This window comes from Trifolium pratense, linkage group LG2 (assembly GCF_020283565.1).
Source record: "Trifolium pratense cultivar HEN17-A07 linkage group LG2, ARS_RC_1.1, whole genome shotgun sequence".
Classification (NCBI taxonomy): Eukaryota; Viridiplantae; Streptophyta; class Magnoliopsida; order Fabales; family Fabaceae; genus Trifolium; species Trifolium pratense.
In genome coordinates, this window is record NC_060060.1 from 5,690,170 (window position 1) to 5,711,291 (window position 21,122).

The 21,122-nt window shown below is 31.2% G+C and overlaps 1 protein-coding gene across 2 annotated transcripts; it reads left to right on the forward strand.

Annotated features, from left to right (window-relative positions):
• The first annotated feature begins 11,069 nt into the window (after positions 1 to 11,069).
• LOC123906551 lies at positions 11,070 to 17,205 on the forward strand. 2 transcript variants are annotated; one of them, XM_045956483.1, is made up of 6 exons: positions 12,565 to 12,769; positions 12,887 to 13,462; positions 14,051 to 14,505; positions 15,244 to 15,518; positions 16,123 to 16,302; positions 16,382 to 17,199. In XM_045956483.1, the coding sequence occupies exons 2-4, from the start codon at positions 12,926 to 12,928 to the stop codon at positions 15,260 to 15,262; spliced, it is 1,011 nt and encodes a 336-aa protein (XP_045812439.1). In that variant the 5' UTR covers positions 12,565 to 12,769; positions 12,887 to 12,925; the 3' UTR covers positions 15,263 to 15,518; positions 16,123 to 16,302; positions 16,382 to 17,199. The 2 variants fall into 2 exon arrangements, with proteins under 2 accessions (XP_045812438.1, XP_045812439.1); XM_045956482.1 differs by having other exon boundaries at positions 11,070 to 12,769; positions 16,123 to 17,205.
• The last annotated feature ends 3,917 nt before the right edge of the window (positions 17,206 to 21,122 follow it).

Below are 21,122 nucleotides of genomic sequence, written 5' to 3' on the forward strand. Positions count from 1 at the left end.
TATTTTTTTTTTATTTTTTCATAATAAAATAGTAGATAATATTCTGGAAATTTTGGTATATTGTATGAAATTTTTGGAGACCCGAAACTATTTTTAGTTAATTAAATGAGTAAAAAAGTAATTAAAAATATTATAATTCCATAAAAAATTTCCAAAATTTTATGTAAAGTACTATGAATTATTTAAAACCCTCTTGTGTACCTCACTCTCCCTAGTTCAAGTCATGAAATTATTTTCACAAATTCCGCTGATTATTTAAAACCATTTAACAAATAATAATAATAATTTCATAGATTTGTACTCTGAAACCAATTGTTTTTTTATTTGTTTCTAATAAAATATTAGATAATATTCTGGAACTTTTGGTATATTTTATGAAATTTTTTGAGACCTGAAACTATTTTTCGTTAATTAAATGAGATAAAACGGTAATTAAAAACTATTGTTTGCTTCTGAAACCATTTAGCTGGAAGAATGGTTTCAGAGAGTTATACTGTGAAACCATTCTAGCAGTAAAATGGTTTCAGAAGCAAACAATTAAAAATCAACTCCCCTGAAACCATTCTATCAGTGAAATGGTTTCAAAGTACAACGCTCTGAAACCATTGTACCAGCTAAATGGTTTCAGAAACAAACAAATAAGAAATTACTCACTGAAACCATTCTACCAGTAAAATGGTTTCAGAGAGTTATACTGTGAAACCATTCTACCAGCTAAATGGTTTCACAGTATTATATAAAGATAATTAAAGGTAGTGAAAAATTGAGTTTTTTTTTTTGTGTCCAAATCAAACGAACCAAGTCTCTATTTGTAAACAAAAAAAAATTATGAATTTTGGTATAAAAATAAAAAAATAAAAAATTAATTTACAACGAAATAATTGAGTTTAAAGTATTAAATGAAAAAAAAAACACGCCAACCACCCAGCAGTTGACACGTGTCCTGCTTTTTTAAAATGAAATTTTCTCTCTCCAGGCGCAGATCTAGTGTGGTGCACGCGCTGGCTTATCATGGAGATGGATGATCTGGACTGTCTGATTGATCTGACAGCCATGATGAGATCATCTCTTGGCCGTCTGATGGAAATCAACGGTCTGTAACGGTGGTCCTGCGGTAGGCGCGCGACACTGGATCAGCTCCAATATGTTTTTTTTTTTTTTTTTTTAAAAAAGAAAGGGTATTTTTGTCCAACTCAAAAGGTGCACCTTGCTAATTTAGACCCAACTGGGTCTAAATTAGCAGCCCCCATATATATATATATATATATATATATATATATATATATATATATATATATATATATATATATTGTTCATGGTACCATAAGGTTTTGTTGAGTATAGTAACCTATTTAATTGTTTCAAGGGAGTTAAATTTTAAATTTTCGTGTATGAGTACATGTATATAATAGGGCACTTGTCATAAATTTGAAGCCCAGGCCCATGCTCACAACCCATGTTGACAAGAGCATCATCACAAGCATTTGCCTCGTGATAATGACACACTTTGTTCTTCCACTCCAAAGCTAGCATCTGACGAATTTCCTTAATAAGCCTCCACCCTATAACACAACCATTCTTTGTGTTATTTATAGTCTGAGCAACAACTTGAGAGTCTACATGAACCATTAACTTTGTGTTGCCCCTTTCATGCGGAGACCGTCGAAAACTCCACATAGCTCTCCTATATGCGGATGACACCTTTTTCCAAGTTTCTGGAAAAGCCACAATTCCATTGCACATGGGAATTTCTAAGAATCCCTCCACAGCCAGCCAACTTGACCATGATTTTGTTGGGTGGATTTTCCCCAACGGATCTTAATATTATATCTCCTTATAGATATAGGTTTTTTTAGAGAGAAATTTAAATATCTCAACTAAGTTGACACCTTCGAACACAATCAAGGGGTTAAATCTAACACTCAAGAAAGGGAAAAAAGAAAAGGAAAAAAATAATTTGTTTTCCCTAAACCTAATTTGTTTTCCCTCCACTTTTATCTTGCAGTTTTTTATTAAAAAAAATTAAATTTTGTCTTGAGTAGGATTCGAACCCGCAACCCTTCATTGCAATACAGCATTTCAACCACTATGACAACTACACCAATTGTGATTTAAATTATGTTCACAAAGTGTTAAGCAACATCAATTTTCATAGAAAAAATTTCTTACGACAATTAAGCACCATCAATTTTCATTGCACAATTTAAACAATTAAACATCGATAATTAGAAATCTAACAAATCATCAAATCATACATTTTCTTAGTGTTTTATTTTACGAAAAAATTTACATTTTTTTATCCTGATTCATTTGGCTAACTAAGATTAAAAAAGTCGTACATTTTTCATTCAATCTGCACATTTTGAACACGATTTCTACGCCGGGGCTTCCAAATGTTGAGACTTAAAGTTGGAGTTCCAGTTATCTCTTATATTATAAGCTTATTCCGATAGGCTACACCTAAACCTAATCCTTTTGGGATGAGTATTAATAAGAGTTAATGACAATCACTTAAGCATTTGGGGTATATCTTTCGTCGCCAGTTTTTTACATGGTCAGTTGTTTGTTGCGATTTCAAGAGTTACTTCTAGAGAAAGATTAAAAATATTGATTATCGACGAAGACGGTGAAGATACGAATAACACTTCCAATGTAACCTATTATGAAGTATTTCGTAATATACCGTAACTTCTGTTGTAAGAATATTTTTCCAAAGTTATTGTTAAACTAATTTTTAACGTTAGAATTTTTTTTTTTGTTACATATTAGGCTAAATAGACCTGTACACCGTACGAGTCGAAGTTCTAGTATATTTAAAAATCGAAGCCTAGTGAGAGAAGAAATATTTTGGGACCATTCCAAATTTCAATCGTGATTGTGATCATTTGGTGCTCTACCTCAAACAAGGATGGTATGCATGATTCCCTCTTCTCTAAACTTTCATTCGTCTCAACAATTGTCTTTCCAATTTGGTAACCAATTCAATTGTTTAATCTTCACTTAATTTTTTAAATAAGTCAATTTCTTTTCTAAATTATATAAATCTTTTATTAATTTAATCTTTCAAATATTGAAATCAACTAAAAGATATTTGAACTAGCCAACAATGAATTGGTCCAAGTGTAGGAGTTCAAGGGTTTGATTTCTGACTCATGTGTATGGAGAAGATTCATTATTCTCTAAAAAGATATGACATTTATCATCGTTAATATTTTAAACACTTTTATTCATGTGGTCCACTACCACCGTGAATAATGTAAATATTAGAATTTACCTACTTACACAGTTATACACATAATATATTTGGGTTAATTATACATTTAATCTCTTACGTTTATTTTATATTTTAATTTGATCCTTACATTTAAAAAATAATAATTTCATCTCTTACTTTTCTACCGTTTGCCATTAGTTAATCATTTCCATCAGTTTTGTCACATATGGTAGACAATTTGTGTATAGGGACAGACACGTTGACACATGTATAGTTGAAATAGTATTAGTGACAAAACTAACGAAAAAGAAAAACTAATGAAAGTGATGAAAATGAGTAGAAGACCAAATTAATACTTTTTAAACGTAACCGACTAAATTGATTGTTACAATTTTTAAAAATATTTTTTCTTAAAATATTTTTTCTTTTTACCAATTTGCCCTTGTTATGTCAAAAAAGATAATGGGCCTATTTGTTTCAGCTTTAAAAAAAATGGATTTTCCTTTGTATTTTTGAAAATAGATTTTCTAAAACCGATTTTCAAAATATTACAAGTTTTTTTTTTATTCGTTTTTTCTAAATTGAAACACTAATTTTGACATCATATAACATAAACACACATTATTGAAGTTCAAAACATAGTCAAAATCACAATTTTTTGAAAATGTTGAATTTCAAAAATGATTTTTATGAAAATCTATTTGAAATAGCTTCAAAATTAAATGATTTTTCGAAATTTTGATATCCGAAAAAAATTTCAACAAAATGATCAAATACCTAAAATAACATTTTAAGAATAACTATTCAAACCAAATTTTTATTTGAAACTTTTATAAAAAAATTCTTTATAAATTTTTTTTACTCGAAATTATGTAACATTACAGGAATCTATTTTGAAAAAATCTATAACAAATACCCCCAATAAATTGATTATTTTTTTTTTTTGACGCAATAAATTGATTATCTTGATAATCGCTTAATTTGCCCTTTTTACAAATCGTGATAATAAATTTGATCGAAAGTGTTTCTATCAAAAAAGATCGAAAGCGAATTCATTCTCTCCGGCGAAGCAACCATTATCTCCGGCGACGCAACCTTTATCTCCGGTAACCTTCTAATATTTCCTTCTGCTTTAATTTTCGATTGATATCATCTATGATTTTATTGCTTGGACGGTTAACTCGCTTATTCGATCTATGATTTGAATGCTATCATGTGTGATTCTTTGTTTCAGAATTTTCTTGTTAATGTGTATGTGTGTTGTGATTTTTGGTCTTTTTTTGTTCCTTGTGATTGTTCTTGTATTACATTTGAATGCTTTTGGTAATTTGCATCTATGAAATTTGATTTTGGCCCTGTTTGGATAAACTACTTAACTTTATTTGCAGCTTATAGCATAATTAAGTGCGCTTATCATGATAAGCTCTTTTGCATAAGCTATTTCTATAACAAAAGATAATAAATTGGAGTTTTTTTCATATAAGCTATGAACTATCTTTATAAGCTATCTTGAAGACTCATGAAAATAAGCTAGAAAAGCTTATGAACATGTCATAAGTTGTTTTCGTAAGTTCTCCCAAACAGTCTCACAAAACTTATGCAGTAGATAAACTCAAAGAAGCCAATTTAAACAGGCCATTGTATATTCAATTAAACATATTCTGTGTTTTGATTTTGCTGATATATATGTAGATGATCAGAAATATACTTCCAAATTTAGGGTTATGTGAAATTAGCAATTCAGCACAAACAACTTCATGTGGGATTTTAGCAACTTTTCAATGTTTTTTGCTACTCATTTTTCATGCACTACTCAATGGCTCTTAAGTGATTGTTGTAGCCCTTAAACATTTGGTGATCTTTAATAGTTTAGCGACTTAACAATGCTGATACTGCTTTATTGAATTTAGATTCAGAAACTCAGCTTTTTGTTATTATCAATCGAGCAAATGAGAGTTTAATGTTATGTAGTTACATTTGCAGTACTATGTTGTGTTTTAGAACCCATTCTTGTGGACATGATATTAATACTATGTTGCTTTTTAATTTCGTATGAATCACTTTTTTTTTAGCGATTTTTTGTGTGTGAATAGTATATTACTGCTCTTTATTAACATTAAATAAGTTTTCTTTTATTTTGGGGAAATGTTTATTGACTTTACAAAAGAAAATTCTAATCATGATTAATATTAATCATAATTATCGTTGTGCATTTAATGTCATTTGACAGTAAAAAATGTTTTAGGGTATACTGTCTGAAATCTATATATAGTTATAGTCTTCACCATTGTTTATCACGCTTTTTTTCTTTCTTCCAATCTTTTGCAAAATAAATTCTTATTTTTTCGTTCTTTTGTTTTAGTTCATTCAAATTTTCAATTTTAATTTATATGTTTTGTTAACTAGTATCCAGACCCGTGCCATGCACGTAGGGTTGGGAATAGGCCAGGCCAGGCCTTGACAGGCCTGAGCCTGGCCTACGATTTTTTTTCAGGCCTAAGCCTGGCCTGTGGCCTATCAAATGATATTTTTTTTGGCCTGGCCTGAGCCTTTTAAAAGCCTGGCCTGACCTTGTAGCCTGTTTAAAAGTCTGTGTTACATTAAAACTTCTCTATATAGTTTTTTTAAATAGGCTAAACAGGCCTTAAAAAGTTCACATTTAAATTTTTATAATTTCTACAACATTAAGAAAAAGCTAATAATATGATTAACACAATAATTAAAAACTAATCAAATAACAAATACGATTACGAAAAGTCGCAATAATTAAAAGCTAATAATATTTATATAAATAATATTTTTTTTATAAGATATAAATAATAATATTATATAAATAATAATTATTATAAACAGGCCGGCCTATCAGGCTTCGTAGGCCTTTTTGAAGCCTAAGCCTGGCCTATTTATGTAAACAGGCCGTTTTCAAAGCCTAAGCCTGACATTTTTAATAACCAGGCCAGGCCAGGCTTATATAGGCCAGGCCGAAGGCCCTTGTAGGCCGCCTGGCCTATTCCCAACCCTACATGCACGAGTGAAAATGCTTTTGGAGATTTATTGCATTATGAATTATATATTTTTTATAATTTACTTTAATAATTTACTTTATTATAATATATGTTATATAAAGTCTCTAAATAATTATAAAATATATATTTGTAAAAATATATCTTTCAATTATTATTTTTATATGTGGGAATATGTAGTAAACTATTATGCAAACAATAAATTTGATGACTATTATTATAAAACTAATATTGCAATTATTGCATATGAGTTGATTTGTACATGTGAGGAATTTCTCATACTTTAAATTGTACTATATGTAAAATCGTCCAATGATATACTCCCTCTAATCCTTAATATAAGAAGGATTTGACTTTTTAGATACATTGAAAAATGAATGTATGTAGTCTATAATATAGTCTAGATGCATTAATTTTTCAATGTATCTAAAAAATAAATTTCTGCTTATATTAAGGTTTCGTTTGGCCCAGCTTTTTTTAGAGCTTATGTAAACAACTTATGCGATATAAATTAGCTTATGCAATATAAATTAGATAAAATAGCTTATAAAATTACAATTTTCCAGACCCATGCCAAGTGTTGAAGTACAAAAGTAAGTATATTTTTATCGTCTCCACAGGGACTGATGCGATATCGATGCCGTTCAACAATTAATATAACTTCAAGTAAAGTGGTTGACGGAGTTTGTTTATGAGAAAGTACGAAAATATAGTGATGTTAAAGAAATGATTGGAATCACAGAGAGATAAGTTTGCTGGGATTTAGACATCGCTAACTCATTCATATGTATTCTCCAAATCAGTTATATAGATTTTAGACATCCCTCAATATTATCACGTACCGCTCGTCGTACGTTTCCGTGTCCAGATAACGCCGAGATATCTATTATACCTATTAACATCAGATGTCTCGGATCGTCAATCGATATAATAGCATTAAGCTTCGATACTCTAAGTGAATATTAAACCTAAATCTATATCTAGAATTTAGAATTTAATAGATATTATCCTAATTCTTTGGGTTCAAAAAGTATATGTCTATAACAAGTTAAACCATATAATTAAAACATAAAAATCAAGAACAACACCAATATTAATGGATAATCTAAAATCATATATAATACCATGATCATAAAATATACATATTACTAGAGTTAGTTACATCTAATCCCAACAAAAGAGAGATTAGCTATTCATTTTCATGATAGCTTTACAAAAGATAAAGAAGAAAAGAGATGAACAAACATATCAATGATGATGTCTCAACTATTGTTGTGTATCCGTCTTCAAATCTCCTTCAATCTGCCTCCTTCTCTCTGTTTCTCTTATGTTCTGTTCTCTGTTTCTAGTGTTGCCAAGAATGGAATGAATTATTTGGAATGGCCTTGCGTCCTTTTATAGGCTTGGAACTAACTAGGCAGTGCTTCCACAACTGGAACAAGGCGGTTCTTAGTTACTTATGATAATATATTCTTCATAGTTAAGTAACTTTAAGTCAAAAAGGTGCTGCATAATCTTGTTTTGGTCCAATAAAAACTATCTTATCTCTTAAACAATAAGGACAAAAGTTGCCTCTTGATTCAATAATAATTTCTTAGTCTTGAAGTATGTGATTCTACTTGGTTCCATTTGTCCATTAAGCTCACAAAACCTACAAAAATGAGGGAAAATAGCTAAAATACTAATTTGCTAGTAGAGATTAATATTTAAAATTAATTGGGGTTTTTACCTAAAATGACTTATAAAACAAGTCAATAAGTGCTTAAAATAAATAGGTAAAATCACTGTTTTTGAGCACTTATCACCAAGCACAGGTAGAAATGCGTTTGTAGATTTATTGACTTATAAATTATATATTTTACTTTAAAAAGAAAAATTTTAATTGCTAATTGATGATAATTAATGACAACTACATAAATATTTAGAATCTTATATAATTTAATAATTAAAATAACACTGTGAAAAAAACTAACGGTAAAATTTATGTATATAGTATTATAGATTTTCTTAGGAGAGATTTCCATAGTTTGTATTTATTTATCAAATTAAAAATGTATCATAGTTGTTGTTTCAATTATTCTACACTAAAAGAATTATAAAGTTGATGAAAAATAATTTTTCTATGAGATATATGGAAGAGACTTTGAGGTTTCGTAAAAAGGCTTTGAGATGGATATAAATTACAAAAAAAAAAGTATGTCTATCAATATAAATAACAAAAAAATTGATTCCCGTGTTAATATTTAAACAGAAATATAGGTTCCCGTTGAAATTAAAAAAAAAAATCTCCTTATTAATATATGACTAAAAATATAGATTCCGTAAAAATTATACAATAATTAAATAGGTTTTCATATATTAATATATGAGTATAAAATATACACCTTTGTTTTAAGCAAAAGGACGCAGATGAAGAATCATATGTAACACCCAATATAATAAATATATAAAAAGATCCTACCAAAAAAATATATATATAAAAAGAGAGCAACAACAAAAAGAAAAGGATCATTTTATAAAATAAAATACAATTACCTGTAATGATACATATATAAGTAGAAAATATATGTTCCCGTAAAAATTACAATAAAAAATAGGCCCCTTTGATGTATGAGTTAAAATATAGGCCACATAAAAATTAAAAAAAATAATAAAATTTCGTATAAATATATGAGTAGAAATATAAACTACAATATAAATTAAAAAAATAAAATAGATGTTGTATTAATATATGAAAAGAAATATAAATTTATGCAATAATAAAAAAATAGTTCTCATATTATTATGAGTAAAAATATAGATCTTAATAGAAATTATAAAAAAAAAAAGTCATTCTTATTAATGCAAAATTAGAAAATATATGTTCTCGTAGAAATTACAATAAGAAATAGGTCCCCTTGATTAATGAGTTGAAACACAGGCCACTTAGAAATTAAAAAAAAAATCTTTCCTATTAATATATGAGCAGAAATATAAACAATAGTATAAATTACAAAAATAAAATAGATACGGTAATAATATATGAAAATAAATATAAGTTTATGTAGTAATAAAAAAAAATAGTTCTCATATTAATATGAGTAAAAATATAGATTTTGTAAAAAAAATTAAAAAAAGAGATGGGCCTTCATATCGAAATATATATTAATAGAAATAAGTTCCCTTAGAAATTACAAAATAAATAAATAAATAAATAAATAAATAAAATAGTCATTCATATTAATATGTGAGTAAAAGGATATGTATTCATTGTGTCAAAAAAAAAGTATATGTATCGATAGACATTTTTAATAAAAAAAAAGGCATATATATTGATGTATGAGTAAAAATATAGATCTTATAGAGAAAAAAAAATGTTTTCGTATTAACATGAATAGAAATATAAATTATAATATAAATTACAAAAATAAAGTAAATCTCGTATTAATATATAAATATAAATAAAAATATAGTAGTATAGGATAATGTAAATAATACATGTATATAAATAGTAGTAAAGGCTAATTAATGTAATTGTGGTAAAAAAAAATTTATAATTAATTGTGATAATTTAATTCATAAAATAAAGCTCATTCAAAATCGCTAGTAATTACGGTAATTAATTTCTATAATGTTGCTCATTCAAAATAATGATTCTTATACCTTAAATACAAATATGTAATTACTGTGAATTAATTTTACAGCTGGAGCTTGTTTTTTGGTCTTGTAACTTCATCTTTCTTGGCTTTTGCTTGCTTTTTGTCTTCAATTACTATAAAAACTACCTAAAATACTACTCTAAATAGCTAATAATTAACTGTCATCACAACCCCACACTTAAATCGTTGCTCGTACTCGAGTAACATGTTTGTCAAACAAAATCGTCAGTGAAACAACAAGTAACTCAAATGATAGGAAATTCACAACCTTTGTTTATATGTCGGTAATGGTACCACTGATCTTCACTGCAGCGATCATGCTCCATCAGCACTTGGCCCAAGAGACGTCAATCTTAGCAAGTACAACATATGTCCACAAGAGTCCATGTTCAATTTTTTTTTCTCTCACACATTTTCACTCAATATTGAAAGGGTATCTCTCAATCAACGTGAGACATGCCATTTTACCATAGGCTTGCAAGGATTCAAAGCAACCAATCAAAGTTAAAAGAAATACGCATTATTGGAGGTCTTTATGGGTTGTAATGTGGCTTAGGTAAAGGTAGGATAATTTTTGGGAAAGTAGGTTAAAATATTTGGAGTTAAGTGTGACTACTTGTCCTTATTTGGGTGCAACCTGTTACCTGTGGTACCTTTTTGATGTAGTACAAGAGATGTTAGGACCGGATGTGTCTTTGTGCGGGCATTTTCTATCACTTATTTTCCTTTTCTTTCTCAATTTTTTTTTTGAAGAGAGTATTTTTTTATGGAATTTTTTATGTATTCCGTATCTTTTTAATTTTTTTTCTTTTGATTGTGATAGTTATCTTGTATACCACCCCACACTTAGATGTATTAGCGGACTTATGGAGGAGCACACACCACACCACCATCGTTAGTTGGTTCAGTGATGATTGACGCTAATTTTAGAGATTTTTTTTATGTTTAAATAATTAAAAAATCTAATGAGTAAAATTAAAAGATTTAAATAATTGTTTATTTATTTATTTATTTAATAGTAAAAGAAAAAGGAATAAATAAAAAGAACCCGCGTCTTTTCTTGTTTTCTACCCTATCCAATCCAATTAATTGAAATAAATAAATAAAAAAAAATTGAAATCTAATTAATTCCAAATCCCTATTTTCTTGTTACACACACAAATATGACACACACACACACCAACGCCAATGCAAGTTTCAAAAACCTTAAAAAGAGCATAAACCCTAGAGAAATGAACGAACCAGATTCACCTCATTAGAGCATTGTGAAATTGGTAGCAAGGGTTAACATTCTCGGCAGATATCGAACGCGATTGATATGGAAATTGTTCTGCGTCTGAGTTCTAATGAGGTGTTCTGTCACTTTAAACCCTAGAGAAATGAACGAACCAGGTTCTTCTTCTTCTTCTTCTTCTTCTTCTTCTTCTTCTTCTTCAGTCGATGGAATTGGAATGATGGACTTGGAAACTGTTTTACCCTTACCTCTCAGTGATTGGGAATGGCATTCTTACGCCTGTCTTTACATAGTAATCAACCTTAACATCCAAACCCCCAATGAAAGACTTCTCTGGAATGACCATAGGAAGAATGTTTTTCAATCTCTATTTAAATCTCTCAGGTATACTTGTTTTGGATCTATTTCACCTGCCGAGCTAGCAGATCCTATTACTCATGAACTAGTTCAAAAATTGTACGAGGCAAAATTTGCGGGTGCTCATTGCATTATTTGCCATAACACTGACAAAGATCTTGATTCCATTACAAGATGTTCTCATCTCTTCTGTTCTCCATGCTACGACCAATACTACTACAATACAAGGGCGGAGTTGGAGGAACAGCAAAAGCCGGTGATTATCAAATGTCCGGTTTGTTCGACCATTGTTGAAACGTTGCTTGATGATCGTAATCTTCTTGTTTCTGCCATGTCAACTAAGTCGAAATATGTTATCGACCAAGTTCAAAAACTGCTCGATGAATGGAAACAGCAGGCGAATGCTGAATCAAAGATCGTTGTGGTTTCCTCATCTGGAGCAACTCTAACGTGCCTCAATAGAGCTTTAACCGGTTTGCATATAGCATCTTCCCTATACCTACGTTATAATGATCATACTGCTCATACTATTAAAGGTTTTCTGAAGGACCCGATGAATAGGGTTTTGTTGATAAAACCACGTGCCATTCAATTTGAGATTGTGCTGCCTCCTTCATCCCACACTTTTGTTACTGAGGCAATTGTGTGGGATGTTAAGGATTATATTTTTAGGAAGATAAAAACAGCTAAGCCTGACACGTTGTTCAAAACAATTCTAGTGGCACAAAACACTGTTGAGGAACATATAATAATGGAACCACATTTCGATGATCATTATGATTCTTACGACGAAAAATGCAACTTTGTCGGACCCCAGTTCAAAACCCTGACCGATGTAGAGAGAATAGCGACTCTCTTCGGAAGAGCTGTTCTGCCTGTTTTGGAATTTGACGATGGTTTCAATTTGGAACAGGGGTGGGAGGAAGGTCAGAATGATTTTGAATGGGAAACTAGTAGCGCATCACAATAAAGAGCAGTAGTAGTAGATATAGTAAGTAGTAAATAGTAAATAAAGTAGAATAATAAAAATGTAGTGGATATAGTAGTAGTAGTATTTTTGAATCAAAGTAGTAGTAAATGATTTTTAGATAAAGTAGAATAATAATTTTTAGTACTAGTAAATAATAGATAGTAAGTTTGATTCTGGACCTATATTTGGTGGAAGAGCGAATTCTGAACCCGGAGAGACCTAAGAAGGAAATATTAATTGATTGAAACATTCGTTAAGGAAGACCGACATCCACCTCCTGGGTAACCACTGTGCTCTAGGGCTCCTACCGAACAGATTGGTGACATTTTTCAGGTATATATGTTCCAGACTGCAGTGAAATTCATATCTTTATTTTACCGCTTTACATTCTTTGGCTTTATTTTTTATTGCTATGATGCACAGTTGCATTTTTTTGTTTCTGTTTTTCAGGTTTGGGAGCTTTTAGAGCGATTCCGTGAAATTCTAGACATGAAATCTGAGAGGGGAATGAGTGGAAGTCAAGTTTTAACTTCACAAGGGGCTGATGGTGATCGCCGACTAATATGTGAAGCTGATCCATCGGGTTCCACAGGAAGTTCTTTTATTCAAGTGGAAACAGAAGCAATGAAAGAGGAAGCCCAAGTTTTGCTCGCATCTTTCACCTATGTCAGATGCTTTGGTGTAGCTTTGACCAAGGCCCATAATTCATTACTAAGAGTGCTAATGGGTGAACTGCAATCAAAGGTGCCTGCTTTGGTGGATCGGAATTCTGAACCCGGAGAAACTCGGACAAGACGTGCAGTTCCTTCTAAACGAACCAAGGTCAATATGCTTCCTATCAATGAATTGACTTGGCCAGAACTAGCTCGTAGATATATCTTGGCTTTCTTATCAATGGATGGTAACCTCGAGTCTGTGGAAATTACTGCCCGTGAAAGTGGTAAACTATTTTGTTGCTTACGAGGCGATGGTGGTTTGCTGAGCGGTTCCCTTACTGGCGTGGCTGGGATGGAAGCTGATGCACTGGTGAGAGCATAGCTTTTGTCTTCAGAAATGATTGATATGCATGAAATAGATCGTAAGAAATAGATCACTTTAATATGCATGTAATACTTACAGTTACATTTAAAAGACTAAGACCGTCTTTTTGCATTTTAGGAGTCATGCTTATAACTCAACTATAGTCTTGGAATATTCTTTGAATCATGCTAAACCTAAATGCTTCTCATTAGACTTCATATTTAATTATGCTGTTCATCAAATGCTTGTCAAAATGTTGTACTGTTTGAGTTCCACTCACATTTTTTCTGTAATGTTGTTAAATTTTCCGTATAAAGTTATAAGGACTAGCATATGGGATGAACTGGTTTAGGCATTTTGACTAGATTTAGCTTGACTCACTTCAGGTTCGAATGGTATTGCTTGAGTGTATGTTTTGCTACTTTATTTCTGGAAGTATCTTTCCTGTGTTATACACTGCCTCTAGATTTTATACTTTCCGACTGTTTCAACTTTTCTTGACTAGAAGTTATGTATTTAAACTGAAACAAATGATAGAAGTAGTGCTGAAGCTTTTTTTCTTTTTCTTTATTGTACTTGAAACTTTGCTCTCAGTTGCTTGAGGAGGCTATGAAGAAGATTTTTGGTTCTTTGAGCAGAGAAAATGATGTACTCATCATAAAAGGGCGGATAAAAGCATATCTGTTACACATTTCAGATTCTGATAACCAACATATGAATTCAATAGAAGGACAACTTAGGCCTGTTCCTGTGGCTGTGGAGTCTCAATGTACAGATAAATCCCTCAAGTCTTTTCCATCGTCAAATCATATGCATCAAGCAATAAATGGCTACAGTGGAGCAACTCATATTCAGGGTAATAACTACCAGAAATGTGAGATAAGGGATGTATCTACTTGTGCAACATACCAGCAAGGAAAATGTATCTACTTGAGTCTGCGGAAATTACTGCCCGTGAAAGTGATAAAGCATTTCATTGCTTACGAGGCGATGGTGGTTTGCTGTGCGGTTCCCTTACTGGCGTGGCTGGGATACAAGCTGATGCACTGGTGAGAGCATAACTTTTGTCTTAAGAAATGATTGACAACTTTAATCTCCACCTTGTCTAATATGATTAGATACTCTTTTTCTTCATTCTCTTTTTCTTCACAGTGCTAACATATGGGTCTCGATGTAAACTAATTTTGCATTACAACTCAATTCTAAAATCAGAAATTTTGTGGTTCTAATACAAGAAATAGATTGTAAGATGATCGCTTTAATATGCATGTAGTACTATGCTAAGTTGCAAAGCATATTAAAATTAAGAATACTTACATCTAAAAGACTAAGACCTACTTTTTGCATTTTAGGATTCATTTCAACTATAGTCTTGGAATATTCTTTGAATCATGCTAAACCTGAATGCTTCTCATTATACTTCATATTTCGTTATGCTTTAGCAAACATGCTGTTCATAAAATGCTTGTCAAAATGTTGTACTGTTTGAGTTCCACTCTCATTTTTTCTATAATGTTGTTAAATTTTCCTTATAAAGTTATAAGGACTAGCACATGGGATGCACTGGTATAGGCATTTTGACTAGATTTAGCTTGACTCACTTCAGGTTCGAATGGTATTTCTTGAGTGCGTGTTTTTGCTACTTGATTTCTGGAAGTATCTTTCCTAGTTTGCGACTGTTTGAGCTTTTCTAGACTACAAGTTAAGTATTTAAACTGAAACAAATGATAGAAGTGGTGCTGAAGCTTTTTTTCTTTTCTTTTTTGTACATGAAACTTTGCTCTCAGTTGCTCGCGGAGGCTATGAAGAAGATTTTTGGTACTTTGCGCAGAGAAAATGATGTACTCATCATAGAAGAAGAGGAAGGGTGCTGCTGAAATTAAATTGGCAAATGATGGTAAAATTCCTGAATGGGCGCAGGTGCTGGAACCTGTCAGAAAGCTACCAACAAATGTGGGAACCCGAATCAAAAAATGTGTTAGTGATGCTCTAGATAAGAATCCGCCAGATTGGCTCAGTTAGTAAGGAAGTGCACAAGGGCAATGCATCTGGACCAACAAAGGTGCTCTTCAGTGACTCTTCTCCTTTTTATATATCTATTTTTGAGTGCATGTACATAGACATTGCCAAGACTAGTGTGAAACTGCTATTTTTGTTGGACTGATGAAATGGTTTCACCGCATATTTTGCCTAACATATTAACATAATTGGTTCTTGCCGTCTAGTGTATAATATGCAAGTGATCGTGTAATTTAATTTATAGTTTTGAACTAAGTTTTTAACATAATGGGCATAATTTTCGGTGTTCATTTTCTTTTGTTTTATCAAGTGCCTCATTATTGGTACTTTTTGCTTCAAGTTGGAATGCATGATTTTTGCTTCAAGTTGGAATGCATAAAAATCATAATTGTGTTGTTGACTTTCATATACATAACAAAATGTCTAATTCTATTGTGATCGACTGAACTTTGTGTAATACAAACAGATTATTTTTTTTATTTTTTTCATCATATTCTGTCTTGATTGATTTGTCTTAATACTTAATATTTTTTGCATATAAAAGAAATAAATAACTGTGTTGTGTGCAATCAATTTATGGATGCTGCTATTTCATGTTTAGCTGTTGTTGATTTAAGTCTGATAACAACGCGATCTTGAATTTTCAGGGTCTATTCACAACAGAAAGAACGGTCTAGATCCAGCTGCAGCCCCATTTGCTAAAAATCCAAGAGACATCACCTACTGAAGAGAATAAAATCAATGACATTTTGCAAGGATTGCTTACTTGTGATTCTAAAGAACTATAGGGGGATGGAGCAATCAATCTTTTGCAGGAGAGGTTACAGGTAAAACCCATTTGTATGGAGAAATTATATGTTCCAGACTTCCCAGATATCCGACCGATTGATCTGAAATCTTTGCTAGGGAATTCGCCGAAGCCAAAAAAGGCTTTATCTGACATAGATAATTTGTTGAGGGGAATGAATATTAAGACGCCTCTTAGATAGGATGTAGGATATGCTGTGAAGCAGTTAGATTCACCCACACCACCAAGAAGTCCATTTGCTTCGCTGTCATCATTGCAAAAACACATTTCACGGTCAAAGCCATCATCAGATAGATCCATTTTCAGCTCATGAAATTGATCATATACCTACAAGAAATTATTCATCAACTCACATGATAAACCAGGAAGTCAACATTCTTAGTTCTAGTAAGCTGTCAGATGAGCTGAGTGCACCTATAATCAAAGATGTTATTGCTGCTGGTGAGACAAATACAATTCTGGAGACTAGTGAAAATTCCAATGAAGATATTGTTGCAGTTAGCGAGACAAGTTCGGTTGACGATCCTGATAGAAATTACACCAGTACTCCTCGGATGTTGGTCTGGTTATGATTGATGACAAAATACTATGTTTTTAGGCTATAGTTGCTTTTAGAATTGAATCTTTGTCTTTTGGTACAGGAAAAGAGAATTGAATCATTTTCCTTTAATTTCAGAAAAAGGTGGGACTTTATCCTCTCGGTGAGGCAATTTTATTTGGTGCCATTGTTCTTATAACAATGACAGTATACATTTTATATAGGTAGTTTGATTTCTTTTATGATATGCATTCTATAGTTAAGAAGGATTAATTGGTCTCTTTATTTTCTTTTATAGTTTCATCGAATTTGTAGACGTTTTCTCAGAACCATTATTCCCATTTTTTTGGATATAGTATATCACAAGCAATCTACTTCTAAGCATATTACACACTATTATATATATATATATATATATATAGGGGTTTTCTAACTTAGACCCTAGTTAGGTCTAAGTTAGCAAGGTGCACCTTTTGAGTTAGACAAAAATACCCATTTTTTTTTTTGAAACAATAGAGCAACTGGGGCATGTATGTAATTTGCATCATAAAAATACCCTTTTTTTTTTTTGAAACAATAGAACAACTATTACATTTTTTAAATTTCTTCCAAATTTCGACCTCATTTTACGTGCGAATCGAACGCCGATTTCAAAAACTAATACCGGAAACCTTTGTAAAATTGAAAAACGATCAAAATCCATATAAGGAACGTCGAGTTTCGTTGAGTATTGAGGGAGATCGAACCGGGTCAAAAACCGGGTCGCACGACCCGTTTCTGCATAAAACGGGTGGGAGGGACGATGAACAGTGCGCGTCGCTCACGCCCACTCTCACCGGCGGCGCGTGGGGGCGCGTGCGGCCTCAGGGAGGCTCTATTTTTTTTTTATTTTTTCATAATAAAATAGTAGATAATATTCTGGAAATTTTGGTATATTGTATGAAATTTTTGGAGACCCGAAACTATTTTTAGTTAATTAAATGAGTAAAAAAGTAATTAAAAATATTATAATTCCATAAAAAATTTCCAAAATTTTATGTAAAGTACTATGAATTATTTAAAACCCTCTTGTGTACCTCATTCTCCCTAGTTCAAGTCATGAAATTATTTTCACAAATTCCGCTGATTATTTAAAACCATTTAACAAATAATAATAATAATTTCATAGATTTGTACTCTGAAACCAATTGTTTTTTTATTTGTTTCTAATAAAATATTAGATAATATTCTGGAACTTTTGGTATATTTTATGAAATTTTTTGAGACCTGAAACTATTTTTCGTTAATTAAATGAGATAAAACGGTAATTAAAAACTATTGTTTGCTTCTGAAACCATTTAGCTGGAAGAATGGTTTCAGAGAGTTATACTGTGAAACCATTCTAGCAGTAAAATGGTTTCAGAAGCAAACAATTAAAAATCAACTCCCCTGAAACCATTCTATCAGTGAAATGGTTTCAAAGTACAACGCTCTGAAACCATTGTACCAGCTAAATGGTTTCAGAAACAAACAAATAAGAAATTACTCACTGAAACCATTCTACCAGTAAAATGGTTTCAGAGAGTTATACTGTGAAACCATTCTACCAGCTAAATGGTTTCACAGTATTATATAAAGATAATTAAAGGTAGTGAAAAATTGAGTTTTTTTTTTTGTGTCCAAATCAAACGAACCAAGTCTCTATTTGTAAACAAAAAAAAATTATGAATTTTGGTATAAAAATAAAAAAATAAAAAATTAATTTACAACGAAATAATTGAGTTTAAAGTATTAAATGAAAAAAAAAACACGCCAACCACCCAGCAGTTGACACGTGTCCTGCTTTTTTAAAATGAAATTTTCTCTCTCCAGGCGCAGATCTAGTGTGGTGCACGCGCTGGCTTATCATGGAGATGGATGATCTGGACTGTCTGATTGATCTGACAGCCATGATGAGATCATCTCTTGGCCGTCTGATGGAAATCAACGGTCTGTAACGGTGGTCCTGCGGTAGGCGCGCGACACTGGATCAGCTCCAATATGTTTTTTTTTTTTTTTTTTTTAAAAAGAAAGGGTATTTTTGTCCAACTCAAAAGGTGCACCTTGCTAATTTAGACCCAACTGGGTCTAAATTAGCAGCCCCCATATATATATATATATATATATATATATATATATATATATATATATATTGTTCATGGTACCATAAGGTTTTGTTGAGTATAGTAACCTATTTAATTGTTTCAAGGGAGTTAAATTTTAAATTTTCGTGTATGAGTACATGTATATAATAGGGCACTTGTCATAAATTTGAAGCCCAGGCCCATGCTCACAACCCATGTTGACAAGAGCATCATCACAAGCATTTGCCTCGTGATAATGACACACTTTGTTCTTCCACTCCAAAGCTAGCATCTGACGAATTTCCTTAATAAGCCTCCACCCTATAACACAACCATTCTTTGTGTTATTTATAGTCTGAACAACAACTTGAGAGTCTACATGAACCATTAACTTTGTGTTGCCCCTTTCATGCGGAGACCGTCGAAAACTCCACATAGCTCTCCTATATGCGGATGACACCTTTTTCCAAGTTTCTGGAAAAGCCACAATTCCATTGCACATGGGAATTTCTAAGAATCCCTCCACAGCCAGCCAACTTGACCATGATTTTGTTGGGTGGATTTTCCCCAACGGATCTTAATATTATATCTCCTTATAGATATAGGTTTTTTTAGAGAGAAATTTAAATATCTCAACTAAGTTGACACCTTCGAACACAATCAAGGGGTTAAATCTAACACTCAAGAAAGGGAAAAAAGAAAAGGAAAAAAATAATTTGTTTTCCCTAAACCTAATTTGTTTTCCCTCCACTTTTATCTTGCAGTTTTTTATTAAAAAAAATTAAATTTTGTCTTGAGTAGGATTCGAACCCGCAACCCTTCATTGCAATACAGCATTTCAACCACTATGACAACTACACCAATTGTGATTTAAATTATGTTCACAAAGTGTTAAGCAACATCAATTTTCATAGAAAAAATTTCTTACGACAATTAAGCACCATCAATTTTCATTGCACAATTTAAACAATTAAACATCGATAATTAGAAATCTAACAAATCATCAAATCATACATTTTCTTAGTGTTTTATTTTACGAAAAAATTTACATTTTTTTATCCTGATTCATTTGGCTAACTAAGATTAAAAAAGTCGTACATTTTTCATTCAATCTGCACATTTTGAACACGATTTCTACGCCGGGGCTTCCAAATGTTGAGACTTAAAGTTGGAGTTCCAGTTATCTCTTATATTATAAGCTTATTTCGAAGCCTAGTGAGAGAAGAAATATTTTGGGACCATTCCAAATTTCAATGGTGATTGTGATCATTTGGTGCTCTACCTCAAACAAGGATGGTATGCATGATTCCCTCTTCTCTAAACTTTCATTCGTCTCAACAATTGTCTTTCCAATTTGGTAACCAATTCAATTGTTTAATCTTCACTTAATTTTTTAAATAAGTCAATTTCTTTTCTAAATTATATAAATCTTTTATTAATTTAATCTTTCAAATATTGAAATCAACTAAAAGATATTTGAACTAGCCAACAATGAATTGGTCCAAGTGTAGGAGTTCAAGGGTTTGATTTCTGACTCATGTGTATGGAGAAGATTCATTATTCTCTAAAAAGATATGACATTTATCATCGTTAATATTTTAAACACTTTTATTCATGTGGTCCACTACCACCGTGAATAATGTAAATATTAGAATTTACCTACTTACACAGTTATACACATAATATATTTGGGTTAACTATACATTTAATCTCTTACGTTTATTTTATATTTTAATTTGATCCTTACATTTAAAAAATAATAATTTCATCTCTTACTTTTCTACCGTTTGCCATTAGTTAATCATTTCCATCAGTTTTGTCACATATGGTAGACAATTTGTGTATAGGGACAGACACGTTGACACATGTATAGTTGAAATAGTATTAGTGACAAAACTAACGAAAAAGAAAAACTAATGCAAGTGATGAAAATGAGTAGAAGACCAAATTAATACTTTTTAAACGTAACCGACTAAATTGATTGTTACAATTTTTAAAAATATTTTTTCTTAAAATATTTTTTCTTTTTACCAATTTGCCCTTGTTATGTCAAAAAAGATAATGGGCCTATTTGTTTCAGCTTTAAAAAAAATGGATTTTCCTTTGTATTTTTGAAAATAGATTTTCTAAAACCGATTTTCAAAATATTACAAGTTTTTTTTTTTATTCGTTTTTTCTAAATTGAAACACTAATTTTGA

Coding starts and splice junctions, on each gene's coding strand:
- LOC123906551 (XM_045956482.1), top strand. CDS start 12,926: ATGAAATCTGAGAGGGGAATGAGTGGAAGTCAAGTTTTAACTTCACAA. Junction 13,463..14,050: donor GGATGGAAGCTGATGCACTG/GTGAGAGCATAG, acceptor CTTTGCTCTCAG/TTGCTTGAGGAGGCTATGAA.